Source organism: Nilaparvata lugens, chromosome 12, assembly GCF_014356525.2.
Source record: "Nilaparvata lugens isolate BPH chromosome 12, ASM1435652v1, whole genome shotgun sequence".
NCBI classification, from domain to species: domain Eukaryota; kingdom Metazoa; phylum Arthropoda; class Insecta; order Hemiptera; family Delphacidae; genus Nilaparvata; species Nilaparvata lugens.
In genome coordinates, this window is record NC_052515.1 from 9,560,885 (window position 1) to 9,577,491 (window position 16,607).

Genomic DNA, 16,607 nt, shown 5'->3' on the forward strand with positions numbered 1-16,607 from the left:
ACTCTTCTGATGGAAAAAATTGAACCAAAACAAAAATATAAATAGGATGACATCAATGAAGGGTTTATGAATATTGTCTTCGTAAAGTGATCACACTCCTTATACCAATAGTTTAATTATGTAGACGGGATTATATGAAATAGGAAACTCTCCCAGAGGCTTCTGTTACTGCAAATATTGACAACAGGGTAAACAGCTAATTTGAAAGACTTTCCCGGGCTGACAAATAATTTTCAAATAGTAGCACTCATCGAAATTCCATCTAGCTCAGTGGTCGCCAAACTTATGAGCCTGTAAGCTAGAATAGCATTTATAAATCTTCTAGTGAGCTACCAAGAAATATTAGAATAAAGAAAGTATCTTTTATTGCCTATAAAGATACATTTCTAGTGTTGAAATCTACTTATCTCATAGCAAAAAGTATAACAAAAGTTGAAATGTACATTTCAATGAGGGCAGTGGAACTCTTTTTGGCGATCAAGTATTTTCTTGATGTTTGGAGTGTACGTTGTAGCCGCCATTCCGATACAGTTGTCCAAAAAATGTTCCTATATCGATTTTTTATGAATTTCATACTTGAAAAAGATGATTCACACAAGTAGGTAGAGCTGAGTGAGCATAGCTTTCAACCTCAATGCAACTTGAATAATAATTGGATATTTTTCTTTGTGGACTTGAGGTAAAATATTTCCAGTTCTGGAAAGTGATCTGAGAGACAAGATCATTTTCCACATCTCAAGCTCCTTGGAAAACGATTTTACAGTTCAAATCATTCCACCGATGTCCTTATCTTCCCCTGGAAGCTGCAAATTTGAATCATTCAACTTCTCAGTTATATCTGTGAGAAATGCAAAATTTTGTAGCCATGTTTCTCAGTGCATGGTTGACAACCCAAGCATATCTGTGAGCTACCAAAAACTACCCCACGAGCTACCGGTAACTCGCGATCGACTGTTTGGCGACCACTGATCTAGCTGTTTACCCTGTTGTCAATATTTGCAGTAGCAGAAGTCTTCGGGGTGATTTACAGCATTTAATTTGGATTTTCGTTTAATAATTATAATTAATTCATTAGCATTTGAATAATTGAAATATCTCTGTAATTTCCATCTGTCTCCCAGAGGAATCAAATTAAAAAAATAAAAAGTATATCAATAGGAAGTAATCAATATAGGATTTTGGTAAAGAAATCGCACTCCTTGTCTGATAATTATGAGCTAATGTTAATATTTCTAAAAAAATATTCTTGTAGTTTGTTTAGTGTCGATAAATTTGATTCACTAACATTGTTGTCGATTTTGATCAGGTGACCCAAAGGCAGCAACAACAACGGATGATGCTGCAACAACAGCAGCAGCAGAATCAGCTGACTGTGAAATCTGCAGCATCAGCAACAACAGGACAGAAGTTCATAGCCACCAAACAGGTGATGGCCAGAATCAATGGCTGTTTTAAGCAGGTGGAAGCTGTTATGGTGAGTGAAATAAATCGAAATAAACCAAATAGATAGAATATAATGATAGAATATAATATATGTGTATAGTTTTAAATACATATAGGATTTAGAAGTACTTCGTAGGGCTGGTTTCCGAGCTCAGGATTTTGCCAAGTTCTAGACTTTAAACAGCTGGAGTCAGAAAATTGGCTTTCAGAAACGGGGCGTAGTCGCAGTTTTTATTACAATCTTTATTTTCTCATTTCTATAATTGGAAACGTTTTTCCTTGACGAAATTAAACATTCCTAAATAATTCAAAATAGCTGAACCCTATTTTATTTTGTGTTCAATTTTCTAGTTTTTTTTCGAAATTTAATTTAAACTTAAATTTAATGAATAATAATGTTATTACATCAGTGTCATTTGTATCGTAAACTAGCTGGCCCGGCGAACTTCGTACCGCCAAATAGTTGAATGGATCTCATGACAAACTTTAGCTGGATGCACACCTGAGGAGGCGCGATGCGGCATTTTATTTATATAGATAATTTTCCAACTAAAAAAATGAATAATTTACTATTAAAAATCAATTAATTCTGAACACCGAAGACAGCACAATTATTCGAAACAAAGCAATGTCTTTAGAGCATGTAAGTCTTACCTGAGGCCGCACTGCTGGATGGTTACACACAGAACAGCCATTTTGTTTTTAGACGGGGCGTTTAGAATAAAATACATGGGCGGTTATGGAGCAGCACATATTCTTGTCTACTATCTACCGACGGCTGTCGTATGACGCAATGATTATAACAGCTGATTTTTATTTCTATGTGTGGCCAGCTCACAAATCTTCTCCCAAAGGATTACACATGTAAACTTTGAAGGACCGTAGGAAAGTCTGATTACAAATTTGATAGGCTATAAACCTGGTCCTGAACATAACGAACACAACTAAAAAAAATCATCAAGTTCGGTGCACACATAAAAAAGTTATTGAATTTCAAAATTTGAGGCTCGATTTTTATTTATATAGATAAAATGGTTTTTTCCATCCGTTATATTATCTATTTATCTATCCCATGAATGAAATATAATTGAAAAATTGAAAATTCGAGAATCTTATTTCTAAATCGATATTGTCTATGGCAGGTTCCTGTAAACGAAGCAAAACCGACTGATAACGCTGTCAACAACAATAACAGCATCACGAGCAGCAGTGACAGTAACAGTGAAGTAACGAGTACCGAAATGGACCCGGTTACTGGAACGATTACCCAGCCTACGACAACGGTGGCGGTGGCCGATACTAGGCAACAGATCACTGGAACTGTTACCAGCATGGAAACTGACAGTGATTCAGTAACTGGAACGGTTACTAGCGAGTCACAGGTAACCAAAATGGAGATTGAAGACTCGGACTCCACCACATCAAGTCTGACAACTGTATCCAAAGATAACATACGCAGTTCTGGCGGTGAGTGATCTATCAGTTACTTTACTAATGAAACTAATACTTTCTAGTACCACATTACCAAATTTGCGACTAATCAGCATTTAATGCTTTGTATTTTCAGCTGAAATATAGTATTCACAATAAAGTTGAAACTGTTTCAATTCAATTTCACGATTATGTAGATAATCAAATCAAATCATTTATTTCGCCATTTAAAAAAACAATCACAAATAAAGAGCAAATCAAATATGATGAACAATAAATTTAAACAAAATACAAGAGTTAACTTAAAAATAAGAAAATAATAATACAAAATCATAAATATCTCTTTACGTATGTATATATAATTTACGTATTATATATGGCATCACCAGCAAAAGAATAAACTTTGCCCGCTGGTGACCGTTGCAAATCGAAAATATTATAATAATATTTAAAAAAAAAAACTCATCATTGAGTCATTTCTGAGAATGAAGAAAAGAGAAAAGTAAATAAATTATAAGGGATACAATAAATTTTAATTTAGATAAGGTTTTCTAAGGTTTAATAATTTATATGTATAAGTTTTTCTTATTATATACTATTCGTTCTTACTATGAATTGAATTGAACTCAATTCGTTCTTCATCTCTTGCAGTCACTTGAAGATCTGAAAAAAATGAAATGAATCTGTTTAATATTCGCCAAGAATTCTTCATTGATACTGAGTTAATTTATGTCATTACTATTGTTCACTGCTTAAATGCTTTTTTGATACTTGAAGTTCTAAAGAATTATAATTTTTCAACTAAATAAACTAGCTACTCGTTATTTCATCAGTGGTTGATAAGTCTCTATATTGAATTTATACAGAGTGAGTCATATGTATGGAACCCTTCTAGTCTAGTCTGTAGTTTTCTACAAAATATAAGAAAATAATAAGTTGTAAACTGTTGTAGATAATACAAATACTCTACCTTTTGACATACAACTGAATTTCAACTCCTCATAAGCGGGTGACTTAGGGGTTGTAACTCGAATATTTTAAATGTAAACACCCATTGTGTGGTGCATCATTCTAAAGGCCTTTTTAAAACAAGAAAGATGGAATCAATCGAAAAGTTCTGTGATGCTTGTATCCAAAATGGCGGCTGATTGAAGTTTTAGTTTTTTTAATGAGTGTAACTCAAATATTTTTAATGTAAACACCCCTTGTGTGGTACATCACTTTAAAGGCCTTTTTAAGGCCAACATTTTTATTGATGTCATCTTTCTTGTTTTTGAAAGGCAATTATGTACCACACAAGGGGTGTTTAATCTTTGGAATATAGCTATTTCATTTGGATTTAGCTTCACTGTACTGTATTTCATATTTTGTTGTATTTTGTCAACAGTTAACACCCTACCCACGGACGAGAGCAGCGAAAACTCATTGTCCGGTTTTGAAGGTCTACTGAACGGAGTGCCCCACCACTTGCCAGAGAATGACATCAGCAATAGCAAAGAACAACAAATAGTGACTGCCAAGACAGCATCAGTAATCAACTCCAACAGTCAGCCGCCAATTGTTGAAACCAATAACCAAATAGACGACTCGCTTACAAACAATCAGTCAACAATTATTGTGAACCAAACAAACAATCAGGTGCAAACTATCAGTCAGGGAAACAATCAGACAATGAACGTTCAGACAGTTTTGCAGCAGACAAACAATCAGAACGTTCAGACAGTTTTGCAACAGACGACAAACAGCAACCAAACAACGATTGTGAGTAACCCGACAACCAACACCAACATAATGTTGGCGGACCTGTTGGAGCGGAGTGTGGATAGGGCGGCAGTTGAACCGCCTCTGCTGAACGGGTCGCTGCGACTCATAAAGCGTCCAGCCTCCGTCGCAGTCGCAAACGACAGTAGCGGCGCGGCTAGCGACGCTAAACGACCGCATCTGAACGGCGACGCTATGGCTCCACCCACTCCGCCTACGCCGCCGCCATCTTTGGAAGGAGTAGGAGGTGGAGAGAAGGTGGGGGTTGTTGTCAAGATGGAGGAGGGGACTGGAGGTGAGGAGGGTGAGTAGAACATTGTTCAAATTATGAAAAAAGTAAAATACATTTCAAATTATAAATTAAAGAAATCAAATTATTTTATTTGACAAAAACACAAATTACAGAAAAATGGAAATACATTTCAAAATATAAATCAAATTTATATCGATGGCTTTACTACACAAATGTGGTAAGTGGTTTTTTTTTTGAAAATCGGGTTTATTTACTTAATGAGGTCACAAAAACAAATTTTGTTGGATGTACACTTTTGGTTAGTGATTAGTTAGGCTCTAATTATAGATTTCTAGCATTCACAGTTGTAATAAGGGCAATTCACTTTAGTTTGGCAATTCAATTTACTTCCTGTAGGAAGTTTTTCTCACTCAGCAACCAATCTGTAGACATTTTTTTTTGTAAACGTCACACAGCAGCAGACAGACGTATGAAAACAAACTTGAGGCAAAATTAAACATCTGCATGCAGATCATTTTGATTATGTACAGAGTGATTCAAAGAAACGGTAACTTTTGATAGTTGTGTCGGTAACCGTGGGCGATTGCTACCACTGAATAACGTATGCCAGCCTGTCAACAAAACTTTGCCATTCAGTTATCATGGATGCACTACGTCACACACTGCACGAATATCGATGGCAGCTGTACACTAATTTGTTTGGGGAACGTGTAATTTCGAGAAATGGTAACATTCCATGGCCTCCCAGATCTTCTTATTTGGCAGCATTTGTTTTATTTTTGTGGGGTCACCTTAAAAGCAAAGTGTTCCTTATTCGACCTGCAACAACGGAATAAATTGAAAGCCAAGATTTGAGAAGCGATTTCAAAAACTCCAGTTGTTATGTTAGGTCAAACCATGGACAATGTGACGAAGAGACTACAGGAATGTTTGCGTAGAAAAGGAACACACCTGCAAGATGTCATCTTCAAAAAATAAATGTTACAGTATTTATTCTAAAATGGCATTTTATTCTATAATGGCATTATTTTTACTATTAAATTATACGAAAAACTTTATTTAAAGATTTGTTTTTCTTGAAATTATTCACCTTTTAATATTTTTTGATTCTCTGAAACACTCTGTACTTATTGTATGAATTAATAAAGACGTGAGCAGGCATAATATGCAGACAGACGGACGTCTGTGTGCGTTGCAACATTCAAGCTCGTGGCGAAGAATGTTTCATTCGTCTGTCTGCATAGGTACGTTCGTCTGTTGGCACACAGCCTTTACTTTATCCAATTCCCACATGTAGCCTATGTTTTAGAACTGTCTCGTCGAGCTGTTTACAGTGGTGTGTGTTTCAACTGAAAATACTAATTTTTAATTGTGTTCTGCTTGTAGGGAGTGTGTCGTCTTCGGCCGCCAATCTGTACGCGGCACTGGCTGCCGATGTTGTCGGCGAGGATGAATTGGACGACGAGTGCCAAATTATCGGCCAACAACCGTCTCAACAACAACTCCAACAACAGCAACAACAGACCCAGGTTGTTGTTCAACAACAACCACAACAAAACCAGGTGTTAGTTCAGCAACAACAACAGAACCAGGTGCTAGTTCAGCAACAACAACAGAACCAGATGCTAGTTCAACAACAGCAGAACCAGGTTATAGTTCAGCAACAACAGAACCAGGTTGTTGTTCAACAGCCACAACAACAGCAGGTTGTTGTGCAGCAGCAGCAGGCTCAGCAGATGTTGATCAGTCAACAGCAGCAGCAACAGTTGATGGGTCAACAGCAGGGTCAACAGTTGATAATGGCCGGGACGGGCGGACGGATCCTGGTGACTGCCTCGGGACAAATAATACCTCAACGGGTGGCGGTCATGGGACAGCATTATGTTGTCGCTCAACAGCAGACGGCTTTGGTGCAGGTTAGTTTTGCACTTTATTCGCTCAGTTTATTTTTGTTGAGGATTATGTTATAAAATTGAAAAGACTTTATTTTCACTCACTTGAAAACCTAGAGCTACTACATTTCCAACACTCACTTGAAAAACTACATCATCTCATAGAGAAAATATAAGTTTTAATATTAGTATAAATAGAGAAAATATAAGTTTTAATATTAGTATAAATAGAGAAAATATAAGTTTTAATATTAGTATAAATAGAGAAAATATAAGTGCTATCTCTTCTCTATGGGATGATGCAGTACATTTGCTCAGGCTTTTAAGTGAGTAATGGAAAGACAGTCTCTTCAATTCTCGTCTCAATTCTCTAATGGAGAGGACAGTCTTTTGTGTGTTTTCATCCAGTTTTTCAACCGTCACAATTCAACTTTTTCAGTTTTTATTGTTTTTGAGTAAAAATGGACTAAATTTTAGAAGAGTGAAATCATAGCCCTATTTCGGACATTTAAAATATTATCTAAATTTGGGAGAGAAATAGTACAAGGAGTATCCTTAGTTTTTCTCTCAGTGCTTTCTTGTAAAAATTAAAAATAAATTCTCGTCTCAGTGACAACTCAAGCCAGTTCCACACACACCTATTTTTGAACGTTTTTTTGCCGTCCTTATGAAATCTACCAAATTAAACGAAACTTGGCTAGGTTTATAAAGTTCATGATCTAATTCACTGATAATTCAAGTCCAAAATGAATAATAACTGAAGTTTTGAGTTCAATTACTTACTTTAAACAAAATCAAATCATCAAAATATGAATCAATCTTCAAAAATATTACAAATTTATCTAAACTCCACGACGTAAAGAATCTTCAACTCAACTTGGGAAATCCCAATATATATAATATTTTTTGTATAGAAATACTTTTTAAACTTTATTTTTTTGTACAAGTAATTTAATTCTGTTTTGTGTCTACACAGTCATGATTTAAAGTTATTGATGTTTGAAAATGTTCTATCAGTTGTTAATTTTCTAATCTGTGATTTGTGATCTGTTTATACAGGGTCAAACACAAACAGTGCTAGTTGCCCAAACAGCGCAACAACAGGGCACTGGAACCAAAACAATCATCATTCTGCAGCCGTCAGCACAACAAGCTGCCGGTCTAGTGCAACAACAAGTGCAGGTGCAGCAAGTTGCACAGCAAACTGCAACGCAACAAGTTGTTACACAACAACCGCCCAAAGTGATAGTGCAACGTCTGCAGTCTCCCCCTCCGCCACTGGTCGCTGCGCAGTCGACCAGTACGCATCATAGTGCGCAAACGGTCACTGCGCATCATGCTGCGCAGACGGTCACTGCGCATCATGGTGCGCAGACGGGTACTGCGCAACTTGTCAAGGTTGCTGGTCAGCAGCCGGCTCAGTCCTCGGCTTTTGTGGTGACGTCAGTCGGTGGCCAGCAGTCATCGCGCACGGTTGAGAGCGGTGTGCAGGCTGGCACTACAGGTGAGGAGGCCATTCATGGAATTATTTTAAGGTTAGGAAATTGTTTCAATTTTCATTGTGACATGAAAACAAAGTGGGAACAACTCAATGCCCCATACACATGTTGGCCCAATGAAGGCAAGGCTGGCCCAGCTTATTAGGCCAGCGACTGAGCCAACATGTGGACTAGGCATAAAGTAATTTCAAAGGGTTATATATACCAGAGAAGTTCACTTGACAGTGGGATGACTTTGTATGGCGCTGAATCAAGAGTCTAATATTGACTCAATACCAACATGACACAGTGATATAGAGAGTCATATGGACTACAGACATACCTATTTCTTTTCCGACCACTTTATATAGTAGATATTATACAGTATTTAATTCAAATTATTCCTAAGGATTAACAAAGGATTTGGCAACAGTTAGGAGGTAGAAAAGGATAGAGTAATCTGCTTTGTCTAATGACAGACAAGGATAGCAAATCAATGGTAATCAGGTCAACATAATACTAGAACATTGTATTGTATTGATTATAGAATGTTCACCTTTTGTCTGTCAACAATGTAATTTAATTTGATTGATTTGCTATGTTTTTTGACTGATGTTTGATTGTTTTTAGGAGCCGTGAGGCACAGTGGAACAGCAGTGGCGACATCTACGGTTGTGAGTGGAACTAGTGGTTCGGTAGCCATGCGATCTCACTTACGATCTGTCACGCCTCCATTCACTGACACCTCCACGCATGTCGTAAGTACCATTACTCTCAATAATTATTATTATAAACATTCATTTGATATGTGTTTTTCATGAAAAATGAAGGTATTGATGTGAATATGAAAATGTTATAGGCTTACTACTTTATGAGATGAAGAATTACTCTAGAATTCACTAGACTAGAATAAAACTACAATTTGAAATTAACTTGAACTCTATATCTAGGACACTTATTAAATCTAATGGACCATCAAATGTTTATAATTTTGTAGATAAAATGATTGCTAGTTTCAATGAGTGCCAATATTAAACCTTAGACTTCTCTTAGGCTCAACTCATACTACCTCGACTTAAGTCATACGATTCCAGTCTAGGCTACTCCAGTCTCTCGACCTTACAACTTTTTTGCTTATTGTCACTACTTTAGTTCCATGCTACTCCATTTTCTAACCTTACTTTATTAAAAATATAAGATCTAATTTGTCACTACTTAGCATGGAACAAATTTTATAATAATTATTATGAATAATTAATTACGAATAAATATTATGCAACTCAAGTCGACGCTCGACTCAGTCTCACAGTCGTGAGGTCGCGGAGACTAGAATCGACTGGTCTGAGTGTGACCATTTGAAAACACATGCTGCGTCGCGAAGAGACTAGAGTCGCAGTCTCTACTCGACTTGAGTCGCGTAAGTGTGAGTTGAGTCCATTTTTTCCCAGCTACTAATCGACAATTGGAGATAGAACATTATTTAATGTATTGAAGAATTTCACTGTCATGGCTGGCTTTCACGACTCTAATATTAAATTTTCTAGTTGCTCGAAGCGAGAATATAACGTGTCACCGGAAGCATTTAACTTGAACTGTGTGGACACGTACTTTGATAGGTTACAGGTTTTAATGGTTCAAGAGTGTGTGTCCACAATATTCAAGTTTAATACTTCCGTAAATCTGCCACTAGACTGTATAAAAAGTTTCACTTCAAACTACCTTTGATAAAATTGTTTCCAATTCAGCCAATCGTGACATTTCTGAAGTTATTCATTTATTCATATGGCGTTTATCGGCAGAGAGATCCTTTTGGATGTTCTGCCTTGCCGTATTACCCAATGTCATTTCCTATTTACACTCAAGTTTATAGGCTATGTATTGGGTTCTTCATGTTTTCTCACTAAAAATTTGCACTTTCACTTCCTGAGATTTTATTTTATAAAGTTTAAAATTAAGAAAACTTATTTCTAAACACAAATTTACATTTCTGAAGTAAATCTCACTATAGAACACATCTGGAATTTTGTAATCCAGGCACAGTTTCATCTTTTCTGTAATGTGTAACTTACTATCTATCTTATCAATATTGAAGTGATTATTAGATTAGGAAAGAAATTATCATTAGCATTTTTAGACTAGATTGCAATATACAGGAAGTGGAGATCTTCTGACCTCCTAAGGTTAGGCTCTCCTAACATAACCTAATCTATCCGGATATCAGATCCCCACAAATAATTTATTTGTAAAGGTAGTACGCAATCTGAACCAACTGCGAGTTGACGGCGAGCAAAGCTGTACCTGCAAGCCCGGAATAAAGGTTGTAGGTGGAGGAACTCGGGATGGAGTTTAACAAGGAATGATATAGAATTTTTGTTACGGTTTTCGCAATCTGAGACTGCGGGCTGTCGGTGTGCAGACTGAATCTGCGCACCCGGTATTAGATCAATATGATTGGAGGGGCGTAAGAGGTATAAGGTACAGGATATGGTATACCGAGTTTGAGGTATAGGGAATATTTATCGGGCTTGGGAAACGGAGATTCGTTAATAGGATTGTTCCTTCCTGTAACTAATGGGGTTTTGTTCAATAACTCGCGATCTGTGAATCGCGATATAGTTCTCAGCAAGCTGAACCTGCTAGCTAAATACAGTATATCGTAACCAATTTTATGATAACTAAAGCTCAATGGATGAGGTTTCGGGTGTCGGATTTCTGAATCGCGAGCCTGCAGCTGCGAAAGGATTTCCAGCAATTCTGAAACTGCTGAACGGGATTTCCGCGCTGATCTGATGACAGCGCGCCGGTTATTAAGGGCCAATCTGTAACTGCCCTTAAGGGTATGGGAATCACTCTCAATCGTCCGAAACGCTTTTAAATTAATAGTCAGTATGTCGACTATTATGAGAGGATAGGGAAGGGCTTACAAGGATTCTCCTAAGCTTCTCGCTGGTCTGAGGACCGCGACGGGAACGATCTCTAGTCTGGAACTGAGATCTCGCAATATACAGGGCAGGAAAATTTAGAGGAAGGAAGAAGAGAGAGTATGCCGCAGTCTAGGGACTTCGGCGAGGACGTTCTCAAGCTGTACCTAGAGCAGGAAGTGTTGCAGTCTGTGACTTCAACAGGACGTTTCTCAAGCTGCACCTGAGGCGGGAAGCGTCGCAGTCTGTGACTTCGACAAGGACGTTCTCAAGCTGTACCTGAGAGCAGGAAGCGTCGCAGTCTGTGACTTCGACAAGGACGTTCTCAAGCTGCACCTGAGAGTGGAAGCGTCGCAGTCTGTGACTTCGACAAGGACGTTCTCAAGTTGTACCTGAGAGCAGAAGCGTTGCAGTCTGTGACTTCAACAAGGACGTTCTCAAGCTGCACCTGAGAGCGGGAAGCGTCGCGGTCTGTAACTTCGACAAGGACGTTCTCAAGTTGTACCTGAGAGCAGAAGCGTTGCAGTCTGTGACTTCAACAAGGACGTTCTCAAGTTGCACCTGAGAGCGGGAAGCGTCGCAGTCTGTGACTTCGACAAGGACGTTCTCAAGCTGTACCTGAGAGCTGGGAGGATTTTAGAATAGGAAAGTGAAGAGAGAGAAAGAGAAGGATGCCGCAGTCTAGAAATTCGGTGAGGAAGTCCTCAAGCTGTACCTGAGAGCTAGAAGCGTCGCAGTCTGTGACTTCGACAAGGACGTTCTCAAGCTGTACCTGAGAGCAGGAGCGTCGCAGTCTGTGACTTCGACAAGGACGTTCTCAAGCTGCACCTGAGAGTGGGAAGCGTCGCAGTCTGTGACTTCGACAAGGACGTTCTCAAGTGTACCTGAGAGCAGGAAGCGTCGCAGTCTGTGACTTCGACAAGGACGTTCTCAAGCTGCACCTGAGAGGGGAAGCGTCGCAGTCTGTGACTTCAACAAGGACGTTCTCAAGCTGCACTGAGAGCGGGAAGCGTCGCAGTCTGGACTTCGACAAGGACGTTCTCAAGCTGTACCTGAGAGCAGGAAGCGTCGCAGTCTGTGACTTCGACAAGGACGTTTCAAGCTGCACTGAGAGTGGGAAGCGTCGCAGTCTGTGACTTCGACAAGGACGTTCTCAAGCTGCACTGAGAGCGGAAGCGTCGCAGTCTGTACTTCGACAAGGACGTTTCAAGTTGTACCTGAGAGCAGGAAGCGTTGCAGTCTGTGACTTCAACAAGGACGTCTCAAGCTGTACCTGAGAGCAGGAGCGTCGCAGTCTGTGACTTCGACAAGGACGTCTCAAGCTGCACCTGAGAGTGGGAAGCGTCGCAGACTGTGACTTCGACAAGGACGTTCTCAAGAGCACCTGAGAGCAGGAGCGTCGCAGTCTGTGACTTCGACAAGGACGTTCTCAAGCTGCACCTGAGAGCGGAGGCGTTGCAGTCTGTGACTTCGACAAGGACGCTCTCAAGCTGCACCTGAGAGCTAGAAGGATTATAGAATAGGGAAAGTGAAGAGAAAGTGAGAGAAAGGATGCCACAGTCTGGGGACTTCGGCGAGGACGTTCTCAAGCTGTACCTGAGAGCAGAAAGACTATAGAATAGGGAAAGTGAAGAGAAAGTAAGAGAAAGGATGCCGCAGTCTAGAAACTTCGGCGAGGAAGTCCTCAAGCTGTACCTGAGAGCAGGAAGGATTTTAGAATAGGGAAAGTGAAGAGAAAGTAAGAGAAAGGATGCCGCAGTCTGGGGACTTCGGCGAGGACGTTCTCAAGCTGTACCTGAGAGCTAGAAGGATTATAGAATAGGAAAGTGAAGAGAAAGTAAGAGGAAGGATGCCGCAGTCTGGGGACTTCGGCGAGGACGTTCTCAAGCTGTACCTGAGAGCTAGAAGGATTATAGAATAGGGAAAGTTAAGAGAGAGAAAGAGAAAGGTTGCCGCAGTCTAGAAACTTCGGCGAGGAAGTCCTCAAGCTGTACCTGAGAGCTAGAAGGGTTATAGAATAGGAAAAGTTAAGAGAGAGAAAGAGAAAGGATGTCGCAGTCTAGAAACTTCGACGAGGACGAGCTCAAGCTGCACCTGAGTTCTCTAGGAAAAGGATTGGGCTTTCCCTACTTGGAATTACAGCAAGTCAGAAACTGCTAAGCGAATTTAAAATACAGGGCCACTCTATAGTATGAAAATTAATAAGGGAAATACACCCCTAAAAACTGAGATTACCTTATTACAGAAGAGGAAATGCACACAAGTGACCAGTCCTAACATACAGTTACCTGAATCACTGCAGAATTAAATACGGAGAATAGCGAACCAATTCCCACCTCCCGTATTATAATTAAAAACGTCGTGAAGCGACAGAGTCGAGACTTATAAATTAAGCACTCAAAAATAACCCGCTATAAGAGCCTAGCTAAATTCCCCACTCAACTATTTGTAACACAAACTTGAGATTCCTTACAGGTTTCAAAACCAAGGATAATTCGTTCACCCCAGTGATACGAATTTAGGAAAAATAACCACAAGAAAGAAAATCCCCCAGGAAGTTCTATCTTCAAATACAGTCGGCAATTCGAAATACAATATTCCATTCACAAAAATACAGAATAGAATATTAACCCTCTAATACACCACTATTAGGAGCGCCGCTCGGAACGCAGCCGTACACGAACCCGTTCACCGAACAACTGCTTCTCTCTGGTCTTTTTGGAGCTGCACCGGGTCGCTGAAAATTAGGAGGCCGGGGGAAAAGAGCTTCCTGACCAATGAGAGTCTGAAAAGACGATCACGCCACTGGTCATGTGACGGGGTTTTGACTCAGCTGCTCCTGATGCTAAGGGTGCAGCAAATGATGACAATGATAGTAATTCATATAGTAGAGTAGGCCGGTAAACAATATTTTTATTCCAGAAATTTCATGAAGAGCGATACCGACTCAACTCGGTAGCCGCTTAGAGTGGTAAACAAGATCTGGAAATATCTGGTTAGATGAATCCGCTGCTGATGATTTAAAGGGGTTGACGGCGATGGTGATAATGCATATACAACTACAAGTCTAACAAAGTATATCCGGCAGTCGATCCTATTCCTATTCTAAAACAGAATAAATTCGCTAAATTATGCATTAGTCGACGGCTCTCCATCCGTCACAAAAATTCACTTTGTGACACTATCTTATCAATATTGAAGTGATTATTAGATTAGGAAAGAAATTATCATTAGCATTTTTAGACTAGATTGCAATATACAGGAAGTGGAGATCTTCTGACCTCCTAAGGTTAGGCTCTCCTAACATAACCTAATCTATCCTGATACCATTTGCTACTAATACTACTACTGTATTGAAGCTTGTTATTTTATTTTTATTCTGTAACACATTTTTCATTGTATTTGCTCGAAGACTGAATGAAATTAATACTTGATATTTGTTGTGTATCAACAGATAGTGTCAACTAGCAGCCAGCAGCAACAGGCGGCCAGTGTACTGGCGGTAACTACTGGCACGCCAACCGTTATCACAAGTGTCAAGAGTGCAATGGCTGCTGCCTCTATTGTCTCCTCAACCTCCTCCTCCTCCTGCCAGTCTCCCCCCACTCTTCCGCCTCTCGTACCCACCTCTTCCTCCGCCTCATCAATTTCTTCCTCCTCCTCTTCCTCATCAGCGACAACGGTTGCTGTGACGTCGGCAGCAGCGTCGGTTGCCATGGTGACGGCGTCTACCTCCTCAGCAACGGTTGCCATGGCAACTAGCAGCGCGGGAAATTCGAATCAACAGCCGTCGACAACAGCTGTTCCTCAAGGTCAATTCTTGTGCGAGTGGCGGGGGTGTATGCGGTGAGTGATGTTTCTAAAAATTTATTTATTTAGTTTTTTTCATTTATTAAATCGTGTACAATTACTTAGCTTGAGGAATAGCATAATTTGGGGCTTATTGCATGAAAAATACAAACTAATGATATTAGTAGGTAGTCAGCTGGTTTTCAGAATCGGACATATTATATAAAAATATTTGCTAGCATTTACTTTTGCAACAGGGCCCAGGTGAATCAGCTCGAACGATTGCTTAAAGGTATTAAAGAGCCAATTTCTAGGCCCGCCGCAAAGTAGACCCACGCTAATCCCCGAAAAGCAACCCACGCCGTGGGATGTTTTGTAAACCATTGCTAGGCTTCTCTAGACATCTGTGTAATGATAATACATGCAATGAATAATCCACTTGTCAGCTGATTATGAATAATTTTATAATAATTATTATGAATAATTAATTACGAATAAATATTATGCAACTCAAGTCGACGCTCGACTCAGTCTCACAGTCGTGAGGTCGCGGAGACTAGAATCGACTGGTCTGAGTGTCACCATTTGAAAACACATGCTGCGTCGCGAAGAGACTAGAGTCGCAGTCTCTACTCGACTTGAGTCGCGTAAGTGTGAGTTGAGTCCAATTTTTCCCAGCTACTAATCCACAATTGGAGATAGAACATTTTTTAATGTGTTGAAGAATTTCACTGTCATGGCTGGCTTTCACGACTCTCATTAAATTTTCCATTTGCTCGAAGCGAGAATATAACGTGTCACCGGAAGCATATAACTTGAACTGTGTGGACACGTACTATGACAGGTTACAGGCTCAAGAGTGTGTCCCCACATGATTCAAGTTTCATATTTTCGTAAATCTGCCCCTAGACTGTATAAAGAGTTTCAATTCAACTACCCTTGTCTTAAATTTTTGTCTCCAATCCTGACATTTCTGAAGTGAATCTCACTGTAATACATCTGGAATTTTGTAAACCAGGCACAGTTTCATCTTTTTCGTAACGTGTTACTTACTATCTATCTTATCAATATTGAAGTGTTTATTAGTTTTTTAGACTGGATTGCAATATACAGGAAATGAATATCTTCTGTAACCTGGACCCTGTTTCATAAAACTTATAAGACACGTAATACAGGAGAATCACCATTCCAATTACATGCTCAATATAGCCGATAAAATCAGCTGTTCCTGTATTACAGGACTTCTAAATTTTTATGAAAAAGGGGCCTGATAATAAATTAACTATTAGTTTGCTATGTAATTTTTATTCTATAACATATTTTTATTTCTATTGCTATGTAATTTTTATTCTATAACATATTTTTATTTCTATTTGCTCGATACAACTTTGAAGACTGAATGAAACTAATACTTGATATTTTTTGTGTGACAACAGATAGTATCAACTAGCAGCCAGCAGCAACAGGCGGCCAGTGTACTGGCGGTAACTACTGGCACGCCAACCGTTATCACAAGTGTCAAGAGTGCAATGGCTGCTGCCTCCATTGTCTCCTCCACCTCCTCTTCCTCCTCCTGTCAGTCTCCCCCCACTCTTCCGCCTCTCGTACCCACCTCTTCCACCGCCTCCTCAATCTCTTC

At 39.5% G+C, this 16,607-nt stretch overlaps 1 protein-coding gene across 1 annotated transcript in view; it reads left to right on the forward strand.

Moving 5' to 3' along the window:
- Nucleotides 1-16,607, forward strand: part of LOC111044402 (AT-rich interactive domain-containing protein 2-like) — a 120,246-nt gene that overhangs the window by 88,454 nt on the left and 15,185 nt on the right. Inside the window, exons 14-21 of the mRNA XM_039439448.1 lie at nucleotides 1,307-1,474; nucleotides 2,586-2,910; nucleotides 4,262-4,939; nucleotides 6,275-6,804; nucleotides 7,840-8,284; nucleotides 8,889-9,016; nucleotides 14,634-15,026; nucleotides 16,405-16,543. Coding sequence (XP_039295382.1) covers nucleotides 1,307-1,474; nucleotides 2,586-2,910; nucleotides 4,262-4,939; nucleotides 6,275-6,804; nucleotides 7,840-8,284; nucleotides 8,889-9,016; nucleotides 14,634-15,026; nucleotides 16,405-16,543 — 2,806 coding nt within the window. The remainder of the gene's footprint in view (nucleotides 1-1,306; nucleotides 1,475-2,585; nucleotides 2,911-4,261; nucleotides 4,940-6,274; nucleotides 6,805-7,839; nucleotides 8,285-8,888; nucleotides 9,017-14,633; nucleotides 15,027-16,404; nucleotides 16,544-16,607) is intronic.